Source organism: Mustela putorius, unplaced genomic scaffold (genome assembly GCF_011764305.1).
Source record: "Mustela putorius furo isolate JIRA1106 unplaced genomic scaffold, ASM1176430v1.1 tig00000145_pilon_pilon_pilon, whole genome shotgun sequence".
Taxonomy (NCBI): Eukaryota; Metazoa; Chordata; class Mammalia; order Carnivora; family Mustelidae; genus Mustela; species Mustela putorius.
Window position 1 is genome coordinate 36,219,431 of NW_025421294.1, and position 25,224 is coordinate 36,244,654.

The 25,224-nt window shown below is 35.5% G+C and overlaps 1 protein-coding gene and 1 long non-coding RNA gene across 6 annotated transcripts in view; one reads left to right on the forward strand and one right to left on the reverse strand.

Moving 5' to 3' along the window:
- CPEB4 (cytoplasmic polyadenylation element binding protein 4) overlaps positions 1 to 25,224 on the reverse strand; it is a 63,641-nt gene that overhangs the window by 35,303 nt on the left and 3,114 nt on the right. For all 4 annotated transcript variants that reach the window (XM_004737583.3, XM_004737582.3, XM_004737580.3 and 1 more), the window contains exon 2: positions 9,177 to 9,258. In XM_004737583.3, coding sequence (XP_004737640.1) covers positions 9,177 to 9,258 — 82 coding nt within the window. The remainder of the gene's footprint in view (positions 1 to 9,176; positions 9,259 to 25,224) is intronic.
- LOC123390798 lies at positions 4,311 to 25,138 on the forward strand. 2 transcript variants are annotated; one of them, XR_006605393.1, is made up of 3 exons: positions 4,311 to 4,661; positions 18,997 to 19,081; positions 24,912 to 25,138. It is a non-coding gene; the product is annotated as an uncharacterized LOC123390798 (long non-coding RNA). The 2 variants fall into 2 exon arrangements; XR_006605394.1 differs by lacking the exon at positions 4,311 to 4,661 and adding an exon at positions 13,066 to 13,260.

Here is a 25,224-nt window from a genome sequence, read left to right on the forward strand (position 1 = left end):
AAAGGGTCCTCTAATTGGTTGATTCCTCCCCTTTCCCAATGTATAGCAACTGGCACCAGCCCAACTAGATTCCAAAGAGATTATAGAACTGCTTTCCCTTCAGAGTTCTACTAATGTTCTTAATTGACTGGTTACCAGGTAATACCCGGAATAAAACAAAGCCTTGCTTTTAGAACAGAGTGCACTGGCATGGGACTGAATTCAGAATCAGCCAATTAGACAAAATAACAAAGCCCAGAGGCAGCCTGGCCATCTCAATACCTGATTGAAAAAGTAGCAACTAGTTCAAATTAGTTAAAAAGTATTCCTTTTGCATAATTTTTACTGCTGAACAACAACAAATTCACTGAGTTTTAGCTCTTTTCCATCTTTTAAACTTAGTAGCAAGGACAGTGGTAACATGAGGGGGGAGAAAATAAGGAATGCTGGGGTAGAGAAAGTCACTGTATGAAGCATACACAGGTGATAAATGAATCAACTGCATAGAATATTCAGGTAGAAATTCCAGGCATATAAAGGAAGAAATAATTTTGTGCCACAATTGAGCAATGGTTCTGTCCTTCCTGTTATTAAACTGAATGCAGAGAGAATCTTGGATATTTTTATGACAGCTATGTCATAAAGGTGGCACTGCTTCCCTCCCTCAAAGTCAGCAAATAACAATCAAAGATTATATAACAGTATCAAGGGAAGTCTTAAGACCTTCACTATTGTTGTGAAGCCACTATTATATTACTCCATTATCAAAAGAGCTTTCCTTATGTAGATAAGAGTATACAGGTCTGGTTTAGTACCTGTCACAAAATGAGAGAACAAGTTACCACACCACAGAATTTTATAATACAGAAGGGGAAAACAGAAAAATAAGTGACGGTACCAAAAGGTGCACATATACTATTATTAAATTGGATGCAGAGCAGAAGCAAAAGAGACCTCTGTAAATACTCTGGGCCTCTTTCTACGAATTTTATGGTGTAGGGAGGGCACAAATATTTAACACTGACAAACTCTTAACAAAGTCTGAAAACCTTACTACTGAAATGTCATCCTGATTTCATTTCTGAATGGAAAATAGTATTAATTTCTATCCATATCGTAAAACGTTTACTTATTAAGTTGTACACAACACTGTGAAAGGGTAAAAGATTATGGAAAAGCATTTGTCAATTTGTTACCTGACTACTGCTTGCTTTCTAAGTTATTATTTTCTTCTTATTTCTAAGCGTCATCACATGTAGTTGATTCCTTTACCAGTCCCTGTCCTGAATGTGTATCCAACAAAATTGAGTCACAACAGCCTTAAAACATGCGGGCCTTAACACAATTTGTAAAGGAAAAAACAAGTTACTAAGTTAAAAGCCTCTTTTAAGAAATGTTTAGGATCCTGAACCTTCTAGTATCACAAAAAGTTCACTCTCACTTACCACCCCACCCTCTCACACTCCCCCACGCCCCTTTACCCTCACCTCTCACCCAGGTAAAATCAGAGATTAACAATGTTTTAAGAGGTCCACTCAATTTTCATGGACTCAAAACGAGATTCTTTGTGCCCCATGTTCAGGATTAAGAGGACTGCTTTAGTAATTATGGACCCACATCATGGATGACATAAGACAAACTCTCCCTTTGTGACAACTGCTTATATGACTTTCAGAACAAATAAAAACAAGGGTCAATATTCTGTCAGAAATGTGGGGAGGAGAGAGGGCAAAGGATCACTACTTTTTTACTTACCAGTACATGTTAAGTCAGTAACTTGGGCAGAGAAGGACCTGGACACCACACAAGGAATGTTTAGTATAAAATGAGCTGTTTTCAGTTCGGAGGCCACAGTGAGGACTTCAGTCCAATGCTACGAGCCCATCAGTGTTCACACACGTATCACATTTTGTTCTCCCAGGCACTCCCCTCCCCCACTTAAAACAAAACAACAAAACCAAAAACAACCGCAATCCCCAATCCAAAAAAGTGTAATCACACTGTTCAAAATCCGCACCTTTGTAAGCTATGCCTACGCAGAGCTGTGAGGAATCCAACAAATCCTGACCAGCAGGAAACCAGAAAGGAGACGGTGATTCAAAATTAAGAATACACCCTGCATCCGTAATACAAAGAAAACCATGCCCCACTACTTTGTCCTCTCCTTGCTCACAAAAGAATTACCTCAACACAGAAGCCCAGGTCCCATCCTGCCGCACAACTAAGCCAAGCAAAAGAGAAAGACTGTTTAGGATGTTCCATTTCAGCAGTCATAAAAGGGAGAGTGCTAAAGGAGTAGAAACCGCTTCATTTCTAAACAGCCACACAAGAAGTTCACAGTAGCCGAGTTTTAACTGTCTTCTTTGTTATGTACCTTACTCTATTACTCATGAAGCTTCTAGAAATAAGGCAACTGTCTACTCTACGGAGGCCTCTCCCACTCCCCTGCTATGCTGCTTTGAGTTACTTGGTATCATCCAAACAGAGCTAGAAGGAACCAGCCGAGTTCAGGAAGGCTCCAGCAGGGCTTTCAGAGCCTGGCGGATTCTCAGGAAGGGTAATATTTAAAGATCCCCCAATTCACCAGAAGACATCTGACTTCAAGTAATGGTAATTTACTTGGAAGGTGGAATTTGATTAAGAATCACAAGTAAGGGGTGCCTGGGTGGCTCAGTGGGTTAAGCCTCTGCCTTCCGCTCAGGTCATGATCTCGAGGTCATAGGATCAAGCCCTGCATCAGGCTCTCTGCTCAGCAGAAAGCTTGCTTCCCCCTCTCTGCCTGCTTCTCTGCCTACTTGTGATCTCTCTCTCTGTCAAATAAATAAATAAAATCTTAAAAAAAAAAAGAGAGAGAGAGAGAGAGAATCACAAGTTAAATTAGCTGTTTTCCATTACCCATTTCTTCTTTATGATACTTTGTATCCTGCTCCATTACATGTCCCTTAAAGGAAAATGGCCATCTGGTCCTGTATAAAGGTGATGGAGGACTGGGGTTCAGAATAATGCATAGCAGTCTTTTCTCAAATTGCCAGAGGCAAACTGATTCAACTAGGAAAAGGTTAAATACTTTAAGAAATAATAACCCTCACCACCAATTGAAATAAATCATTTTAATATTATAGCAATGAAACTTCTTTTAGTAAGAGCTCCTTTTGTTTTTATATTTTTATTTACTCCAAAATTCAAATCTATGACAATGGTATTAAAGTTAGTCCTATTTTCAGCAACTCTCATCCAAAGTTTTTGGAGCTATCTTGGTCTACATAAAGTCGGTATGCGATAAATGTTCTAAAACATCTGTATCAGTCTGCAACATCTGCTCTTTAAACAGAGAATTGCGTGCCTGCAATCTGGAATATAGAAATATTTTAAAAATTCTTTTAAAGGAAAATTTAAGGTTTCCTGGTTATTTTTTACCTTATCTTTTTTTAAGTAGAACTTTCTCCTCACCCTACTGTAAAGATAAAGAATTTAAATTATCCCAATGGTCATTCTCTTATAGTGACATTAAAAAAAAAAAATCTTATACAGAATAAATGAAACAGGCTTTGTGTACTAAACTTTCAACAGAGTTTCATGATTTTCTTCTAGAGAGATCATTATAAATTCTTTTGCTTAGCAACAAAGAAAAGAGGCACAGATGGAATCATCACTTGCCTACTCATTTAAGCATTTGTTTCAAACAAATCCACAGCAATGAAAACTAGTGGGGGAAGGGCCCCCAAATTTAATGTGAGTAAAAAAGGAAAAACGTATATATCAAAAATATTATAACGCAAGGTCACAATACCTTCAGCAGTCAGAAATTAAATACATAGTATCTTTGGAGTAGATCCAGCTCTTAAAATAAATTTGTATTAAATGAATGCATGAAACAAGTGTGGCAGTAATGTCTAACTGTACAACATACTCCCACTACTTACTCTCCATATGCAATAGGTTTCTTGGGCACCATGGGATATGCAAAAGACTGGCACTCGAAACTACTTGCATTTCTGAATGCAACCATTATTGCTTACATTCAAATCAAGTATTTAAATGCCTGAAACTCAGGGGGATGGGGTAGATATGTTGAGTTCCCTCTTCCAAAAGATGAAAGCAAGATACATCCTATTACAATATAAAGAGAAAAAGATTCCAATTTCACAATATTCTGAGGAAAAATGACATTCTGACTCATAATTTAGTTAATTAATATCTGAAGAACAATTATAATGTTTTGACAACTTACAAATGGCCTTTTTTCTCTCAATTTTGCTGTCTCATTTGGCGTTCTAGTGAAATGAAGCAAACTAGATACGAAATTGTTTTCATATATTGGATTTAAAATACCCAACCCAACCAGGATGAAATCCCAGATTATTCTACTCCATCGGACATCTGATAATTTTCAAGAGCTGTTTTTTTTTTTTCCCCCTCTTTATTCCAGTGTGGTCTCCCGCTGCTTCAACTCCATAAGTGCTACTTCTTGGTTTATGTCTGTAGTCTTTTATTTCCTTCCCACACAGAAAAGAAAAAAAAAAGGCTCCTTAATTTTCCAAGGTCTTTCCTCCTATACACTGAATATAATACCATTTCATGAATCTTTATTACACTGTGTCCAACCTATACTTCAGAAGGCTGAAAACAGATGTATTTGCATGTGGTTTTCACGTTATTTCCAGCTGCTCCATTTCTAAACAGTAAGTACCAATTTCACAGGTAAGCAAAGGCACAAATAACTGTAAGATACAATATTCCCCAAATGATCAGCTGACTTACCTGTAATAGTAGGTATACCTATAATAGTAGAAGATTCTTCTGTCCAGGTGAAGAAAATACTTGATAAGCCTAATAATTTTGCAGCAATGAGCAAGCTGCCACCTGGGATATCAAAATTCCAACTCTGTCTATAGCTTAGGCTCTTAGCTTATGAGACTGGGTGTGCAGTAAAGAAATAAAATCAGTCTCGGGGGAAGAGCTTCTGTGGACTGTTACCGACATTGGTTATGGAGAAGGCAATATACAATTTCGGGGATAAAAATAACATACAGACATGCCAGCTGATCAGAGAAAAAACATGGAGATAAGGTAGGGGGAGGATACTTTTCATCCCAAAGAGCTGTATATGGAGAAAATTATAGTAGCCTTAAAATTCTTCAAGAAACTATTTAAACAGGAAGCAATAGTAATATAAATCATGAAATGAAACCCAGATACTCCTCTTCCACATTGATTAAAATGATAAAAAAAAAAAAAGAAAGGTTTTCAAAGCCAGTTGGAATCAATAACACATTCATAAAGAAACTCAAAAGCTATATTTGAGGGTCCCTAGGTATATTAAGCATTTTGTCTGTTGACTGCAAAAATATAATTTTAAACTGCACTACAGGAAGGCAGTGTTTTTTAATTGTTTTTGTTTTTGTTTTTGTTTTTTTGCCCATAAGGAAGAACAAAATTCAGTTTTCGGTTTGTATTTTAAACTTAAATAAATAATACAGCTGTATCAGAATTGATACGACATGTAGTTCCTGTATCAACTCTTGGCTTTATTATTTGAACACATATGACAAATCACATTTCTATGAGGAACTGCAAAAGAAGGATAAAAGTAAGAGGTCATTTGCAATATACTTTATGAAATTTTTTTAATATAAAATAAACCCAAATATAAAATTTGCCTCCCAGTGATGGGCCTTTTTAAAAAACAGTTCTAAAATTAATTCTTTTAATTGAAGTTTTTTTTTTGTGTGAGAGGCATATTATATTCTACTAGTCTCACAGAAAATATGTCCATTTTCTATTTCCTCCATTTCTAAGGTAGCAGAGCATATGGAGGGGTTTTTATTTTCAAAATGGATTGGCAAGTTTTATATACTTATTTTAAAAAGATAACAAGTTGTTGTTTTTAAGATATTCAGCTTTTGATATCACCTTTAAACAAAATCTCACAATAGAATCACTGTTAAAACCAAGCACAGCCTTTCTATAGCTATCTCAATCAAAAGAAGAATTTGACCAGAAATGAAGTATTCCCTTATGCCAAACTACATTTTGGTAGTGACAGCCTACAGTGATAAAGTTCATCACTGTGGTTTACAAAAAAAAGTACGCATAACTATAATTTGGCATTTTAGGATCATGAACTCACCTATGAATTCTTTACTGCTCTTTGAAGAAAAAAGGGACAGAGTTCATTTAATACATTTAAGTTACTTTCGGGCGCCTGAGAGGCTCAGTCGGTTAATATACTTAAGTCACTCTGGCACTTAAACTTACCTCGAAACTGACTTTCTCATTTAATAAGCATAAAAATAGACTTAATAGATACTTAGTAATAATCCATACCATTTACTGAGTGTTTCCTATGAAATGCGGTATGCTGCATTTCACAAATACATCGTACCAATTAATCCTCACAACCACCACAAACTGTAGTGGCAGAATGGCAATTTAAAACCAGATCTATCTGACTCCAAAACCCATGGCCTTTTCACTCTGCCACACTTCCTTTTATAAATAAGTATTTTACAAAACTTTTATGTTCCCAGACTAGGCCAATCAGATTTAATGTTTTCTGTCATCAGACTTAACTTTTCATTATCCTTACTGAATCAGCTTAAAGAAATTTAATTTAAGTAAAAGTTGATAGAAGAAATTAAAAAGGGAATACAGAATAAAAGCAGAACTTTACATAATGATTTAGCAAACTACAAGAAGAAACAGAAATAAACCTGTGATATGTCCTGGCTATATCTGATAAATCAAGGAAATGCTACTGTTAATTTTATTAGAATAATGTGTGCAACTCTTACATCTAACCTAAGTACTAGGTAGAGGCTTGCTTCTTAGAAGCAATACATAATAGATAGTTTATATCTGCTACAGCTTGTAAACTGTTTTCTCTGAAAGGCCCTTATCATGAAACAAAATAAAATATCATGAAATAAAAAGAAATAGGCACTTATCATGAAAATGAGTTCTAATTATTTATTATCTGTAGTATCAAGTACATAAGAGGCTCTCCAAGAAAGAAAGAAAGAAAAGAAAAGAAAAGGAAAAAAAAAAGAAAGAAAGTTAGTTGCTGAAGGCATCTAATACATTAATAAACAAATGTCCTTTACCTTTAACTATTTTTTCAGTACTTAGCTTTTAATTTTGAAATAATTGCAGGTTCAAAGCAAGTTGCAAAAAAACAGTACAGAGAGATCCTATATACCCCTTACCCCCGTGTCTTCAAGTGGTGACATCTTACATAACTATAGTACAAACCAGGAAACTGACACTGGTACAATCAATGCACAGACCATATTCAAATTTCTCCTTTAGCTACTTTTTAAGAGTGTACAGTTTTTCTGGTGCTAGAAAGGGCCTTACATTCTCCTCACTTTTCTGATGAAAATACAAAAAGAAGGGTGAAAGAGGCTGAGATACCACTCAAAGTCAGAGTACTAAGAAATGGCAAAAATAAAGCCCACTCTGAATGAGAGATCATCTTTCCTCAGAACCAGATTGTGTATTCGGATTAAAGTCACCCATCAGAATTCCATGAGGAATTCAGTAAGGATCTTCAAAATATTTTTATTTCAAAGTTATCTCAACAGCTGGATGCATACTTTTATCATATGTTATTTTTCATCTCTCCAAACTTCAAACAGCTCCCCTCATTAAAAAATTTACCATTGTTGGTCCGTTGAAAAACACTTAAAAGTTTCACTCCATTAGTAATGTAATAAACCAAACTCAAAGGAAAACCAGGCCAGGCTAGTCACCATTTAAAGTACAGGCTGTTTTGCTACCTTTGACCCCAGTGCAAAGCTATGTCTGGCACAAAGCAGGATCATAAACACCAAATGAATGAATGAACAAATGAATGAACAAATAAACAAGTGGGATGACCAAATACATCAAACATTCCAAATTTCTTTACAAAAACAAGCAAAGAAAAAAGAAATCTCCTTTCTAATTGAAAGATTTTTGTGCAGAAAAATATTTTATTCTGTGCGGTAGTTTTCACAAAATCAGAGCCAGAAAGGCCCTTAAAGAATACCTCCTCTGGTAATTCTCAATCCTGGATACCCAAGCACATGAGACATTAAAAACAAACATGCAAGCCCTACCCCACACCTGGAATATGGCCTACACATCTATATTTTTTTTTTAGAAGATTTTATTTATTTATTTGACAGACAAAGATCACAAGTAGGCAGAGAGGCAGGCAGAGAGAGAGGGTGAAACAGACTTCCCGCTGAGCAGAGAGCCCGATGCAGGGCTCAATCCTAGGACACGGAGATCATGACCTGAGCCCAAGGCAGAGGCTTAACCCACTGAGCCACCAAGGTGCCCCTCCATATTTTATTTTGAAAGCTCCCCATTATAAGTCCCTTACTGCAACAGTAATTATAAAGATTAGAAACTGAGGCCTTGGGGCCTGGGTGGCTCAGTAGGTTAAGCATCTGCCTTCCACCCAGGTCTTGACCTCAGGGTCCTGGGATCTCAGCATGGAGTCTGCTTTTCCCTCTCTGTCTGCCCCTCCCTGCACGTGTGTTCACCTGTACTCTCTCTCTCACTCAAAATAAATAAGTAAAATCTTAAAAAAAAAAAAAAAAAAGAGAGAGAGAGAAAGAAAGAGAGACAGAGGAAAGAAATTGAGGCCTAGTCAAAATGAATGTCTTATTCAAGATAACACAGCTAGTTAGTATTAGAATTGAGACCAGAATCCAAGTAGAAATAGCACTATTTTTTCTTAACAGGATCCACAGAAAATATTTCAAGCACACAACTTCATCTCAACTTTGAAACTACTGGCCATTTCTTTAAAAATGTGAAACTAGACCAAAACTCTATCAACATTTGAACTCTTATGGGTGTATAGTCACTGTCATGGGTGGAGAGACATAAGAGGTTTGAGGCACTGAGCATTCTTTTTTGCCTCAGATATTGAAAAAATGAGGTATATGGTTCATGTCTTTCCCATTAACTGCCCACCCTTAGCAATCAGTACTCTTGTAGTTCTCTTAATTGGTATTTTGATGGGCATACAGTGATGCCCATCAAATATGTCTGAGTTTTTAATGAGAGGTACATGTATGAAATTGATGGAACTGACTACATACAAAGTATGAATCCATAATATTTGCCATACTGTTCATGAGAATATATAAATAAAACAACATTTTATCTACTTCACTAAAAATCAAATCGATTTTTAAAATTACCTTTAATGGAATCATTTTCAGCTCTCATAATGTCAATGAGTGAACTCTCCAGTGAGTGCATATCAAACGTTCTGGGGCGATCCTGTAAACACAAACAGCCACAAGTCACTTTTACAATAGCTTTTAATTACAAAAGGAGATAATAATAAGCTGCATTCGATGGAACACAGATCAAAAGGGGCAATTTTACTCCCCCTGTGTATGAGGTACATTATTACTGCATTTTATTTTTATTTTTTAAATATTTTATTTTTTTATTTTATTACATTATATGTAATGTATTATTAGCTCCAGGGGTACAGGTCTATGAATTGCCAGGTTTACACACTTCACAGCACTCACCATAGCACATACCTTCCCCAATGTCCATAACCCCACCCCCCTCTCCCTACCCACCTCTCCCCGGGAACCCTCAGTTTGTTTTATGAGATTAAGAGTCTCTAATGGTTTTTCTCCCTTCTGATCCAGTCTTGTTTCATTTATTCTTGCATTTTATTTTTTAACACTTAAAAAAAAAAACAAACCACAAAAGTAACCAGGGCTCAGCAAAGAGTGATCCGATTTCTAATAATTATTTCAATAAAAGCATTATTTTTACTAACAAAGCAGAAGCAACTAAAACCAATTTCCATATAGCCAACAACATGAAACAAATGTAAAATAAAATTTATAACCTTTGTCTGCCACTTAAGATTGCAGTAACATGGCAAAAGTTTCCAAACTTGTTACAGCAGTTATGAACTTTGCTGACATTCAGCAGATACTGCTACCGAATGGCAATATTCAGAACAGTTATTCAAAATAGTTGTATTTTCTCATAAACCAAAGTGTGAAAATAGTTATCCAAGGTCTGTAAGACCACTAAGTGGCAAAGCAGTCTTGATTTTGTGGCCATTAAAATTAAAGGGAAGACAGAATGTCAACATGTTGATCTAAAACATGGCTTAACAAAATGCATTTCAAGAGTGGGTGAGGAATCTTAAAATATACAACGACCCAACTGCTCTGGCATTCTTCCGGAGGAAAAGTACCAGTAATAACTAAAATTAAAGTGTGGCCTGATAAGTGAGAAATAGATGAAAACATTTTAAAATTAAACTCTGAAAGGAAGCAGTAATACAGATTCCTGACCCACCTGAAGAATAAAACTGGTACACACATGGATACAACCACAAGAATATGAAAGAAAAGGGGCTTCCACAGGAACTGGACAAGCAGAATTCTATAATCTCCTTTTCAGCTTTCTTTTATATTATTTTTTAACTCAAAGCCCCAGCTTTTTAAAAAAGTTCACCTGATTTTATCCCCCACCCCTTTTTTTAAACTTGTTGAATCTCACATTCCCTCTTTCCTAGCTAATTTCTAGAGCCTTAAGACTGACAGAGCACGCTCTCCACTGGAGAGCACTTTGTGATCAACCTGACATTTCTCTTCTGTCCTTCAATAACACTATTTGTCTTATCCCGTGAATCAGGGATCACGTCTCCTGACCCCACCACACCGTGTAGATAATCAGAGTGTTCACTGAATGAATTGTTATAGGATACCAGTTTTTTTTTTTTCAACTCTGCAACTTTAGGAGTCCAAAGATAGTTATATTTGGATATAATCCAATAATTAAAAGAGAGTATTACAGGATTTTTCCTGGGGCAGAGGTGGTATGGAGAGGATGAAGATGGGGATGGGGAGCAGGTGCCTTAACATGCTATTCTGCTCTGAACTGGTATGACTCCCTCCAGAACATCTTTCCCATTTTTTTTTTCTTGATTCTTTCCTCATCATCTTCATCTACTCAACATGGTCAATAGAGAAGCAGGAGGACACATGGTCAGAATCAGAATTTTTAAAGGTTAGTGTTCACAAAAAGGAAAACACTGTTCTGTTTTTCTTATCCTTCTTCATCTTATGCACTGAATTAACTCAAAACTTGTATTGCATATTCTTTTGGAAGCAAAGTGGATTTGAGGCAAAATCTGAGAAAGAAGTTAATTTAAAATTCCACTATCTCATTCTACAGTTACTAGATTTGTCCTCTGTTCTGAAATCTATGAACCACACCCATAACCCCACCAGCCACTGTCTCTACTATCTCCAGTACAAAACCTATCTTGGAGGCAATAATTCTCAGTATCTAGTAACTTGCTTATATCTTTAGCCAGTTTCCCAAGAGTAGGAAGTTATGTCTTACATCAAATGTTCTCAATGTATACAAACCCAAAGGGTGACAATATGCCAAGATATCCATTTCCTAAGCCCACAGGACTGACAGCTAGGGCAGGAACTCTCTAGCAGATGATTTCTGTTTCAGTATTATGTTTTCTAGGTGTGCCATGAGGTGACACAGGTTGAGAAGCCTTGTCCTACATTTCTGTAACACTGTGCCTCACACAGGACCTGACAGGTAGAAGGCACACGTGTTTGCTAAAGCAATGAATAAATGAATTCCTTCAAGTAATTTTTAAATGTTTAAAACGTTTCTTTCCTTCTGCTTCTTTAAGGTTTGTTTTTACATTTTCCCTTTTCTGCCATAGAGTTATAGGTTTTCTTCTGCCAAAATAACTATAATGGGTAGTGGGGTAGGGGGTACTCAGCTATTTTTTTTTTTTAATGCAACTAAAGCATTAAGCAACCTTGTGAATTTCCAGAACTTACATTTTGCCAATCACTAAATAACAAGAACACTGAAGAGAAGCAGCTGATAAAGACATACACATCCACAGTATGTTTTGGTTTATGACAGCTGTGTCCATTAAAGAAAGAAATTACTTTTTTACCTGTACATTTCTAAATGTACATTTCTAAATGAATTTTAGCAAAGCAACTTCGTTACCTCCTGCCCAGCTATCACATACTGCCTGAAACAGAAGATTTTTTGTAAGATAACCCCTCACTTCTAATTGGTGGAATACATTAAAATTAAAATCCTTAATGAAATTTTTAAATTTTCAAGTAATGCTTTATGGGATTAAAAACAAACCCTCTATCCTTTTTACACTTTGTCATGATTTAATACAAGGGTGACAAATAAACACCAATATACAAACTCTCATCAACTGGTATCGCCCCTCAGATGCAATGTGTTGGGAAGGATTTTTAGGCTCGGTATGGATTCAGAAGGGAACAGTGTCTGGACAGATTGCTAATGATTTAAGTGCAAGGTACAGGACCCAATGGCACAGTTACCACATTCTTGCCAACCCTTGCCTAATCTGTATTCTTTCCCACAGTCCAATCTTATTATAATTATTATAAATGACTACATTTGTATAACATTTTACTTCTTATGATTCTTTTGCAATTCAAAGAGTTCAAAAGCCACATATTTTGTCAAGTAAACATTCTATTCTCAGAGAGGGTCTAAAGTTATCCTTCTCACTATCCTCTCACTGATCTTCTCCATCTACTTTTAACCCCGAATTAAAAACAAAAACAAAAATCTAGAATGTAAGTATGCCATCAGGAAGTAGGTGGAAGTAGGTCCAAACAAATAAACCCAAGGAAGTAGATCCAAACAAATAAACCCAAGGAATAAGAACAGTAGCACAAACAATGTTGGTTTTCTTACCCGATAAAGTATCAAATCAAGAGGGCTTTGGTTTCCATATTTCATTCTTTGATTTTACCCTTTTGATTGCTAATTGGGCCAAATATCATAACCACTTATCTATTTTCTTGGATCCATTTCCAGAAAGTAAACTAACTATAAAATAGAAACCCTGCTAAGTGAAAACTCTTCTTGATTGATTATGAGCTGATAACCAAAATATGAATATCAGCGTCAATCAGAAGAATGAGCATTAGACACTAGGAAGCCCCAACTCCACCACTGGTGTGTCATGTGAGCTTGGACTCTTTCATCTTCTAGACCTCTTTACTGATCTGAAAAAGGAAAGAGTTTTATTAGACCTCTAATGTCCTTTTCCTAAGTCCAAAATATATTTGTATTCTAGCTTTCCGACATCCTTAGCTTGTGCTCTCCCAAGATTTGGCTTAAATTATGGTGATGAGTATGGCAGGAAGCAAAGCATAAAGGAGAATGGCTAATGAAAACTCATCACTTTGTGCCCTTTGTGCCCACAAACAGGTGAGGATCAATAATGTTAATAAGAAAATGAACCCTTAGCAACTTAGGACATTTGCTGCATCTTCTTACGCTATACACAATGCAAAATAACAAGATTTTTAATAAAAAAAAATTTACTTAAAACAATTGATTGATGTGGGATGTCCTGATTTAAGATAATAGGGCAAAGAATCTACCATGAAACAAAAAACACCAGCAACCAAATCTGCTTCAGCCCACCACCAGCCAGTTTCTCCTGGCAACGTAAAGGGAGAAAAGGTAAAAAAAGAGAACTACCTTTTATTGAGCATCTACTAAGAAATCTGACATTATTTTAGGTACTTTATTAATACTGTCTTAATACCTCTTTATAAGTTAGATGGCATTATTCCTGTTTTAATGATTAAAACTAAGACCAAGAAAAATTCTGTAATTACTGCACAGACAGGTTACTGCATAGTTCAGCAGCTTAGTCAGGATTCAAGCCTAAGTCTCCCTCCAAAGCAGGCGATAATTCCTTGGATAACGTAATGATCATGGGAGTCAAAGGACCACACTAATTAAGGCATACATTTGAATGAATAAGACATTCTGCTGTAAAGGTTCTGGGAGCAGGAACATGCTGGCAAGTGCCCAGCAAACAGGAGGCACTCAAGTATTTCTCAATAACTCAAAAGAAGAACAAAATGTATGTATAAGAATAATACAGGAATAATATCAGACGTACTAAAAAGATAAGAAGCCTTATCTTCCTTCTTCCCACTGAGGTGACAAAGAGACGTGGTACGCAAATTAGAAAGCTACCACAGATGCCTCTCGTAGTTATCTACTGCTAACCACAGAAGTAGAAGTGGTAGAAACAGTAATAATCATCATAATAACAGCAGCTGACCCTTATCAAGATCTAATGCTTTCCATGTGGGATCTTATTAATTCTTCACAAAAATCCTACACAATTAGGTATGTTCAGCAGTTATCCCATTTCACAGATGAAGAAATGGAGGTTGAGAGTGATTAGACAACTCTATCAATGCAAAGTAAGTGGAGAGGCAGAATTTGAACCTAGACCTTCTGACTCTACAACATGTGAGATTATAAATCATGAATGAAAATAGAAGAGCACCAATTATCTTCAAGGCTCAGCAATACAAACTTGATTACCATACTTAGACCTCATTTTATTTTGTAATCTTAATTGTTGTATTTAATATATTGACTTGTATGTTAGTAACTGGTTGGCTTTGGTTTCTGTCATCTCTACAGGACAATTTCCAAAGGAAAAACCATACAAATCAATATAAAAATCAAAGTTGGAAAAAAAATAATGTTCTTATAAAACAAGTATTTCAAAAATCAGGACCCATCCTTTTAATTTACACCTGAGTAATCCTGACTGCCATGGCAAAATAGGAAGACTTGCATCAGCAAATAACTGATGACATGACTTTGCATAACATTCTAGAAGTAGCCAAAATAAACACGTGAACCTGTTGGTCTATTACCAACAGGAAGAACAACTACACTGCAATTATACCACAAACCAAAATCATCATTCGTGGCTTTTTTTTTTTTTTTTTTTTTTTAAAGACACTCAGATGGCTACTCTAAGCCAGTGTTTCTCATACTTGGGAGCATATCAGAATCATCTGGAGATCTTGTCAAATCACAGATTACCCATAAAGTGTCTCAATCGGTAGTTCTGGGTAGGGTCCAAGAATTCACACTTCTAATAAGTTTCTAAGTGATAACAGGGACCACACTTTGAGAAGCACTGAGTTAAGCAATTATATTCAACAGGTTAACTTCCTTAGATACGTTGCATTGTGACTTGTAGCAGACTGGCCATGATACAGTCAAGTTTAAATATTCTACATCAACCATTTTAAGGTATCTGCATGAAGAGGCAGCCTTTGCTCTCAGACCCCCAAAAAACGACCCCCCCCAAAAAAGCCTTCTCCAAGCTCTGAGATGCCTAACTTGGAAAAAGATTACAATCAAGTTCAATTTCAACAGATCAACCACCATGACCATTCTATTACTGGTCTTGTCTTTTTATATTTGAGTTAGTATGTTTTTGCATCACTAGACTGGGTCTAAAACACAAAAAGTACTTAACTGAATGTAACCACGTTATTAAGAACCAAAGCCAAAAGTCAGCTACTCCCTTTACTCACTCTCTCCCTATAATATAGACAGACACTACTATGATTCACTTCCCAGACAACTATGTATCTGTATCAGCCGATGAGGTTTCTCTTCTTGGCTTAAAGTTTCCCTAATGAAGAAGGGAAAAGAAAATATTTTGGTTTGAAAGGAAAGTATATGCCAGTATGTCAGCTGCCAAAATAAACAGGAAGTTTGAAGTGCCAGTGAGCCCATAATTAATCAAAGGTACTATGGGAGTTTTAATCTGAGATTTGCCAAAATATAAATGTTCTTCTTGGATTAAACATTTAAGCCCACAGGCATCAAAAACTGACTACATAGTCAACCTTCATGATTCCACTTCCAGATGACCCTTACATCCCAGTGCAGGCCCAAGTCCCTTTTCCCCCACCTCACTAGCATAATGCCATTCCATAGGATGTTGACAAGTTCCCTTATAGCTATCCCCCCGGCAGGCTGTAAGCACCACGCACATAATCTCTCCATAGCCACAGACTGTAGCATAGGTGTAGCATGCTGTAGTCCATCATCAACACCACCATTATTAAAGAGTGGCTAACATGTTCTTCCTGGTTCCATGTTGGGCATCTTATATGAATTATATACGATTTACATACATTCATTCCTCACAACCATCACGTAAAGTGTATATAAGTATCATCCCCATTTTAGGCAAATAATGCTATGAGAAGTTAACTAATAACTCTCAAAGTCATATAGTAGTGGAGGAGTCTGACCTCAGAGCAGAAGCTCAGAAAAGTGGCTCATTTCATAAGCCTCATTAGGACCTAGAAATTTCAATGTATAAACAAACACCTGGCAGGTATGACATCCTTCACTATGCAGAGAACCTGAATGTTGAGAACGAGGTCAGAGGTTAAAGTCAAAGAGGTAATCATCTACACTAATCACCTTCAGTCAGTACTTTCTCATTATGATGGCATAATAGTGAAGGCAGAATCTTACAGGCTACCAGATGCTCCCTTAAAAAACTATAACTAAAAAATTAATGTCTTTAGTGTATTACCCTGTTTGAAGCAACAAGTCCATTTGCTCCCATGTGAACTGACGAATCAGATTTCTTCAGAAAGCCTCTGAGGAAACTTTCTTTAATTCCACCTTTATTAAATAAACCATACTCATTTTGAGCATGAGAAATCCTTAAAATGGTAAACATTTCTTATCACCACTTAACTGAATTTAAAAAACAAACTGCCATTCCAGACTTGATCAGTCAATTCCTGGATCAACAGACTACTTCTTCTCTTGACTGTGTGTAGATTCTCACCTTGCCTGGCAGAAAGAAATAATTAAAATCTATTCTATTCTAAAGGATACCTGGGTGGCTCAGTTGGTTAAGCATCCAACTCTTGATAACAGCTCAGGTTATGATCTCACAGTCATGAGATCAAGCCCCACATCAAGCTCTTACACCCAGTAGAATAAATGAATACAACCCTCTCCCTCTGTCCTCCCCAACATGGACTCTCATGCTCTCTAAAAAAAACAAAACAAACAAAACAACAATAAAAAACTACTCTATTCCAAGACCTGAGTTTAAATTACCACTTACTAGACAAGTGATCTTGACACCACAGCATCTCTGAACCTTGGTTTCATCAACAAAATGAGGAGACCTTATAAAGCTGGTGAGGAGTAATGGGATAAGGTATCTGACAGATTGCACAAAATGTGCAGCAGTTAGCAGACCCATTCAATAAACATTCCTTCTGCCCCTTCTTTCTGGTGAAATGGCAAAAGAGCCTGAAATTAACATATTAAATTAGATATTGTTATATCTGAATAATTCAGCTGTTCTGTGCTATTTCCTGTAGCCTGTTTTCATAGGAAAATGAAATAGAAAAAATATTAATAAGCTACTCAGGGCCAAGAAGTCACTAGTTTCAGGAAAATACTTAAATATTACTAACACTCAACCCTAAAGAATGAAGTCATTTAGACCCTTCTGACCCTTCCTCCATCTTTGGCTGCTTACTGGCTTTTAGAGTTCCTCTGCTCCATGTCTACTGGGCCTGATCAGGGTCAAGAATCAGCAAAGAAAATGGTCACCCAAAAGCACAATCTTTATTTCTAAACTGAGGCTTGCCTGTGTCCTGTAATCAATGAAATCTCTCTTGCGAGCCCGAGACCAAAGTCAAAAAGCAGCCTATAGGAAAAAAGAGCCATTCTGGGCTCTCACAATTCCCACCCTCATATCCTTAGCTCTCCAGAGTTTCCCCGAATAGAAGGCACTTCTAAACACTCAGGTACAAAGAGGTCACCAGACTATACACGTCACAAGAAGGAGCATGCTCGCCTTGGTCATGTGTTGCCAGCATATGGTCCACTGAAAGTATCAAACATTTGTAGATTGAAAGTGAGCAAGAAGTGAAAAAATTTGATGCAGTGCAAAGGCCAGCAAAAGGCCCCAAACCTCGAAATTCCTCTTTAAAAATAAAAGCAGACGAACAAACAAAAACACAACCAAAGAGTTCCCAGTCCTGTCTTAATCACTCTCCTTTCAGAGAACCTTCCCACAAGTCCCTGGGAGTCCAAATGGGGCTAAAAAGGTAAGAATAAGCTGGAGAAAGGAAAACTGGAGAATCTCCTCCCAAATTTTCAGCCACCAATTGATGCTTTGTCGCTTTTGATGGATCTCTCACCCCTCCTTTATTTTTTTTATGGCCATGTGACCACCAGCATACTTCTCTGCCCAGAAGGGAGGAGATGAGGCCAGCAGCGATTTCCTTAGAGATTAGTACCAGCTTGAATGGGGAAACAAGCTGAGCAAGTGCAACAGAAATGTGGGCCTTGCTTCAGTTTCTCACTATCTTTTCTTAAAAACCACTAGAAAATTTCTTTGTAGTTGTTTTTACGGGGGTGGGGGGGTGGGGGGGAGACTCCTAATCTTTTAGAGACACATACTAAAGCACTTACACTGGAATGATACAATATCTGGGAACTGCTTGAAAATAACATGCAAGGGGAGAAGGTTAGGAAGAAGACAGAGGAGTTGGTCCAGGAGTCGGTCATTACTGAAGCCAGATGACATGCACATGGGGGGGTTTTATACTATTTTGTCTATTATTGAATATGCTTAAATTTTTCCCTAATAAAAAACGTAAAAGACATGAGGTTAAACACTTTACCAAAATAGAGACAGGGAATATAAAGAAAAAAAAAAAAAAACGGTTGGTCACTAAATTTTTTAGCAGTGTTCAAGAAAATAAGGACATCATCTAGCTTGATTCCCGCTATTATTTACGTACAATGACTTTATTTTAAGGAATCATAGTTTGATTTATGAAATTCTTCTTTAAAATTAAGCTCAAATTAACATACACAAATTATACCATATTTCACATTTCGTATTTTAAGAATATGTGCTATTTTCAAGATTTTTAATTAATATTTCTATTTGATAACCAGTCAAAACAAAGGAGAAAATGAAGGATCAGGAAGGTCGCTTGCCCCAGGTCTTATAGTTAGTAAGTGGAGGACCATATTTGGAACCCAGATCTGACTTCCATACTACAATTAGGAGATTTTTCTGAACAGCAATATTCTTATGCTGACTTTTTTTTTTTTAAGGTTCTTACAGATTAAGATGACAACTACTTCACTGACTAGCACTATATGCATCCCTCAAAAACACCTGGAAGGACTACTATGAAAAGTATGTTATATAATATTTAAATATAAATATGGCTTTAGAATGTATAATCCTGGAGGATTAACTACAATTTAGTTTGGATGTATAAAAAAATAATGATTAGGATATTTCTGGTAAATACTCAGCAAACAAAAATTGCCCAACCTAAATATTCTACAATATGAAAAGTACTTGAACAGCCTAAGACTTTGACCTTTAATAATTCAGTTTGCAAACATGAGAGAGGACTTGTGAGTGGCTGATGGAGTTTCTTCCTTGACATGTAATGAGACCCGAACTCCACTCCCATAGGTTAAAGTTTGCCTTTTGTGTTACCATTTTGCCACAAAACTTAAATAAGCACATGCTGCATATAAGTGTACAAGTAATACATTTATAAATGTGACCATTAATAAAATATTTGAAAATACCACATTGTTTTTGTTATACCTTAAGTGGGATCTGCTAATTTGTCTTAAAGTTTGTAACAGCTCCTGGATTAAAATGACACGAAACTATCAGTTGCTAATTTGTTTATAATGAGAAAAAAAGTATGTTTAGTATCATTCAGGGGTTAGCACAGGTCGGAAATACATTATAAATCAAACCAAAACAACTTTTATGAGATATCTAGCCTTGTCCCTAGTCCATAACATAGGAGGTGTTTAATAAATAATGTACTAAATAAGTTAACTAAAATATAAAAAACAAAACTGAAATCCAGGATAAAAGATAAAATATACTCAATTCAAATATATGGTACCCTTTCCTATCTCTTCTCCAAAAAAAAAAAAAAAAAAAAATCACAAATTCTCCTTTAAAATAGTCTCCTTTAATGTAAGGAGAATGTAAAAACAATCAAATGTTCTAAATTAAATGTTCTAAATTTCTTAAAATAACCATAGGCAAAATCTTTCAAGATATTGAATGATGTGGTCTGCCAATACTAATGAAAGTTTAGATATATACAATTATAAAACTTCTCAAGAAAACTGATAATTTGGCTAAATGTTTTATCTGTCTTAAGCTGCATCTAGTTTATTCAAAAGGAGTACTCTAAGAAGTAAAGCATGTATAATAAGATAAGCAATACAAAGAACTGTTCAAAAATACTGTATTTGTAATTAATTTCATTATTTTACAAATTTTAGAGAGCCATATTTTAAATTTAAAAAAAAATTAAGCTACCTACTATGGCCCTTAAGGTACTCACAAAAAGCCTTCACTACTGGGTATTAAAACGTTGATGAGGTTTTCTTCCTGAACTTAAGCAATTTGTTCAAGGTCACACAGCTAATTAGAGTGCAGAGTCAAACTCAAGTCTACTTGGATCCAGAGGTTATGCTTCATTCTACTACATGTTTGGCCTCATAAAATAGCCTATCTCAGTAATTATTTAAGTCTCACCTTCAGAAACTGATTAAAAATAACATTTTTATTATTCTACCTACTAAGAATTTTCTGAAAACCTGAAAGTAGAACTCCTTTTGTTTCAATAATATAAGATGTGATGAGAAACTATACTAAATTTGAAGTAAAAAAATTACATATTGCCATAGATTTATCATGGTAAAAATACACTTTAATTTCTGCAAGAGGAATTTTCTTTGTACAATTAAATATAAAATGAGTTTGTCAGAAAATATTAAAACAGGGGCGCCTGGGTGGCTCAGTGGGTTAAAGCCTCTGCCTTCAGCTCAGGTCATGATCCCAGGGTCCTGGAATGGAGCCCCGCACCAAGATCTCTGCTCAGTGGGGAGCTTGCTTCCTCCTCTCTCTCTGCCTGCTTCTCTTCCTACTTGTGATCTCTGTCTGTCAAATAAATAAATATTTTTTTAAAAAAGAAAATATTAAAACAAATACTCATGTTATGGGCTCCCTGCCTTAAAGAGAAATGCATTATACACATTATCTTATTTGTGATGGAACCAAAAACTGAGATACAATGTAGTGCTGAAAAAATGTGATAATGGATCTTCAAGCTAATTTTCCTTATAGCAAGATAAAGTCATAAAAAAATAAATATAGGCTATAAAATTTAAACTAGGCATACATTAACTTTAAGATTACTTTTCCACTTCTTTCTCATGAATACAATAAGGATTATTCTCAAAAACATAAACCCATGAACTAAGAGCATCCTTCTAGTTGCAACTAGCAACAACCACGCTCACTAAGCTTGCTATAAATAGGTTTTTCCTGAAAGATGTGGAACAATGTGTTGATCATATTCCATGGCTTCTGTGAAGACAACAAAAAGTAATCAAAAAACTCTACCCCGCCCAAGTTTTGATTCCATCAGAAAAGCAATTAAACCTAGTTCAAAGGCTTTCTACAAAAAGGCATAATATAGCTGGTATGCTTTCCCAAAGCTTTTCCAATATCTCAGTTCTGCTGGAGCCAAAACCATCCAACCCATACTTTATTGTGAAGAAATTAATCTCCGTTCTTCTAATATAAATAAATACAAAGTCAAAGAAAACGTTTCCCATACAAAGATCCCTCCTGGGACTATTATTAAAAAACAAAAAGTGTAACAAGGTTACAGTTAAGACAATTGTAATAATTCATCATGACTTTCAGAACTGAAGCAATGCAGTAACTGTTTTCAAATACAAGATGCTATATATAATTTGAAGGATCAATAAACTGACAACATAAGCAGAGTTATTAAAGTGACATGAATTATTTGCCTGGTTAAGGCAACTCAACAAATCCATGGTGACTGTGTCTAAAGTAAGAGCAAATGGGCTCTAAATCCTAAAATGTCTCCCTATTAAGTTTTAGATGGTCTTTGTGAAAGATTCTATCCACTCTCTTCCTTTTTGTTTTTCGTTTTTTATTTTTTTGCCTACTTCTGGTTTTTACCTAATGGAGGTGTGAGCATACCTGAGCTGAAGATAAGAGACTATCAGAATATATGCTACACATTTCTCCTTTACTTTCCTGTAAGGACAGAAGATCTAGGCACCCCTCCAAAGAGGTGCTGTAGTCAAATAAAATTACTGGCAAGTGCTCCAATGTATTATTTGGTTTAGACATTGGAATTCCAGGATGTGTTTGGCAGGACAAGGAGGATTTTTTTCTCCTTAATATAAGGGTCAAATCATGCCTTTAGTCACATGAATATTGACCTTGTTTCTTCATTTTGAAATTGGGACAATAAAATCAAACATGTGAAAGCACCTAGTTCAGTGCCTGGTATATACTAAAACTACACAAGAAAATTTTTTTGACTTGAGTATTATCTAAGTTTAGCCTTTTAAAGTTGATAGGTATATTCTATTATTTTCTATTCTTTTCCATTTTCAAATCTGTAATCATCTTTTGATTATCATGCATCAATCATTCAAACCATAAAATTTTTCCTCTCATCTTGTTTCTGGGAGGTGTTCCCTCCTCCCCACAACACACCTGTACTATGTTTATGTGAAGAGGCACTGTAGTATATTGGTTGAAAGCCGAGACTTGTATATGAATAGTAATAATAACTTTTACCTCATAGGATTGTTGGATAAATTAAATGAGTTAATAAATGTAAAACATTTAGAAACCGTAAGCATGTTAGTTATTAGTCAATGTATATTCATTTAGTTTTATCTGAAAACAGGATTTGAGGCATGTCATTTGAGTTCATATAATGAGAGCTTTAAAAAAGAAAAAAAGAAAAAAAAACTAGAAAATACCCTTTTTCAATATAAAAAATATTTCCAAAATACACTGCCTTGCCATATCAATTATTAAGGGGACTAGTCACATATTTGAAATCTGTTTTTGCTCCACAAGCTTAGATAAAAGAGAATGTTAAGACTGGACAACAAAACAAACTAAAAATGTTATCATTAATTTTAATTCACTATATGTACCCAAATCTGCATTAAACAAATGTAAAAACCATTCTGATTAATTTTAAAATAAAACAAACATTGTCCAATATTAGTTACATAGCAGGTAAACTCTTTCCTTTCAATAATACTAATATTATAATATAATCACGTAAGCTGGATTCTGTCATTTCTGTGATATATTTCCAGAGCTCTCTATAACACCTAAGGAATTCTTAACAATAGCCATTAAAACTGAATTACTAATATCTGTAAAATTTCTTTCCTAAAATTAATAGTGCTTAGGGTAATACATTTAAATAAGATGGCAGCGGTTTGGAAAGAGTATGGTTGTGGTTGCAGCAATTTCAATTCCACAACAGCTCACATCAGGACCATAAGGAACTTAGACATCACCTCTGTCACCCCCACCCCCCACATTTTATGGAGAAACTGAGGTCCCCAAATGCTAAGAGCCACCTAGGTCTCCAGCCTCCCAGTCAAATAAATATTCCTTCAAGTTATTCATATCAAATCTAACCAAGTAATTCATACCAATCCAAAATTGTATTTCTTCTTTTTGCCAAAAACCAATTCAAAAGAGAACTGTTAAAACGCACAAAGACACACACACAGAGAGAACTACATTCATTTAAATAAGCATACAGTAATCAGTTTACTAACTTCTTGTGTATTCTTTTTCAAAACCCAAAATGCTGTGACTTTCAAATCACCCCCACATTTGTTCCTGGCCCCCTGAACCCTCCTCCCATTCCTAAAAATGGTAGGGAGTGATGAGCAGAAATCAACCATTTACTTTTTCATCCTACCATATTTCAGCCAGGTATATGGACTCATCCTTTTCCATCCTCAGCATGATAGACAACAATTCTAAGGGAAGAGTTTAGTTTCTAACACTATTTTTTAGTGTCAAGCTTAGTTAACTTTATTATTTCATAAATCAGCTTAATCTCCAACTGATCCAAAAGATTTCATTAGTCCCCCAAAATACTGGTAATATGCATGTATATAGTTTATTCATTTCCTGAAATTTTTATTTTTCCCAAAGCAAACTTTCAAACGTTGGTAAACTGACCACAGAAAATAAACCATGAGGTCATATAAGTTCAGTCCTATAAGTTCGTTCTGTCAGTGTACTCTAACAAAATAAAGTGTATTCAATTCTAAGCCAATCTTAATCCAATTAAAATGTACAGAATGCCACCTTAGATTTAAAAATTAGCAACATATGACTAATTCAAAATAGTCACCTTTGCACTAAATTTTCTTTAAATTTATGTTCAAAGAATATTAAAAGCAACTTTTTAAAAAATAGACTTCGTGAAATCACCAATGTCTAAAAGCCTTTTACCTAGCCACTAACACAAGATAATTGCTCTTCAGTTTGAGTAAAGGCCTTTCTAAAACAAAAAGTCAACAGCTTTCTAATACTTAGGCAAAAAAATTATTTTTAAATATCTAAAACTAAACTTAATCAAATATTTTATGATACATCCTAACTATTCCACCTGAAACCTTGAAGGAAGGGACATTTAATTCCTTGGAATGACACAGGATTCTCTTAGCAAACTTGCCCTCCCACTAAGCAAATTATTAATCAAAACATATAGTTCTGCTTTGTGCTGACATCATATCTGGGGACATTGAAACTGTTTTGTAATGTGTCTTAGCCCTTGCAGAAACATCTCTAAAATAACCCTCTATCTGTGGTACATGTATATTTGTATACACATGTATACATGTTTTTTCAACCTAGGGTTTGTACTCTTATTAGTTGTGCACTTTTGGGCAAGTTATAGTTTTCTGATACTCAATTTTCTCATCCACAGAATGGGGATAATAACAGAACTTACCTTGAAGGGTCACTGTGAGGACTGATTCAATGTTAACTTATTATCCCATATAAATTTTCCAAACACATATAAACAATCATACCCTCAAATATACAAACTCAGTGGGGCATCTGATGTTCAATTAACTATGAAATTCTCTTTATTTCTATCAACTAGAATGGCTGCTCATTAATTCAAAAACATCAAACCATGTGACTCTTACAGAATAAGGAAACACTGGTGGCAAGAAAGACAAGTGATCTTTGCCTGGATCTATTTTTAGGAATGGCTTATCTACACCCCTAGTGTTAACACTGGAAAATAAACAAATGGATGAAAGGCATTATAAAAGAGTCACTCTGAGATCAACAGTTCCATGGTATTTGAAAATAAAAGGAGATGAAGAAAACATTTAGATCATTTCTGTACCAGTCCTTTCTGACACAGGGCAGGCTGGAATTTGCAAAGAGGTTTAAGTGGAATTGCTGAA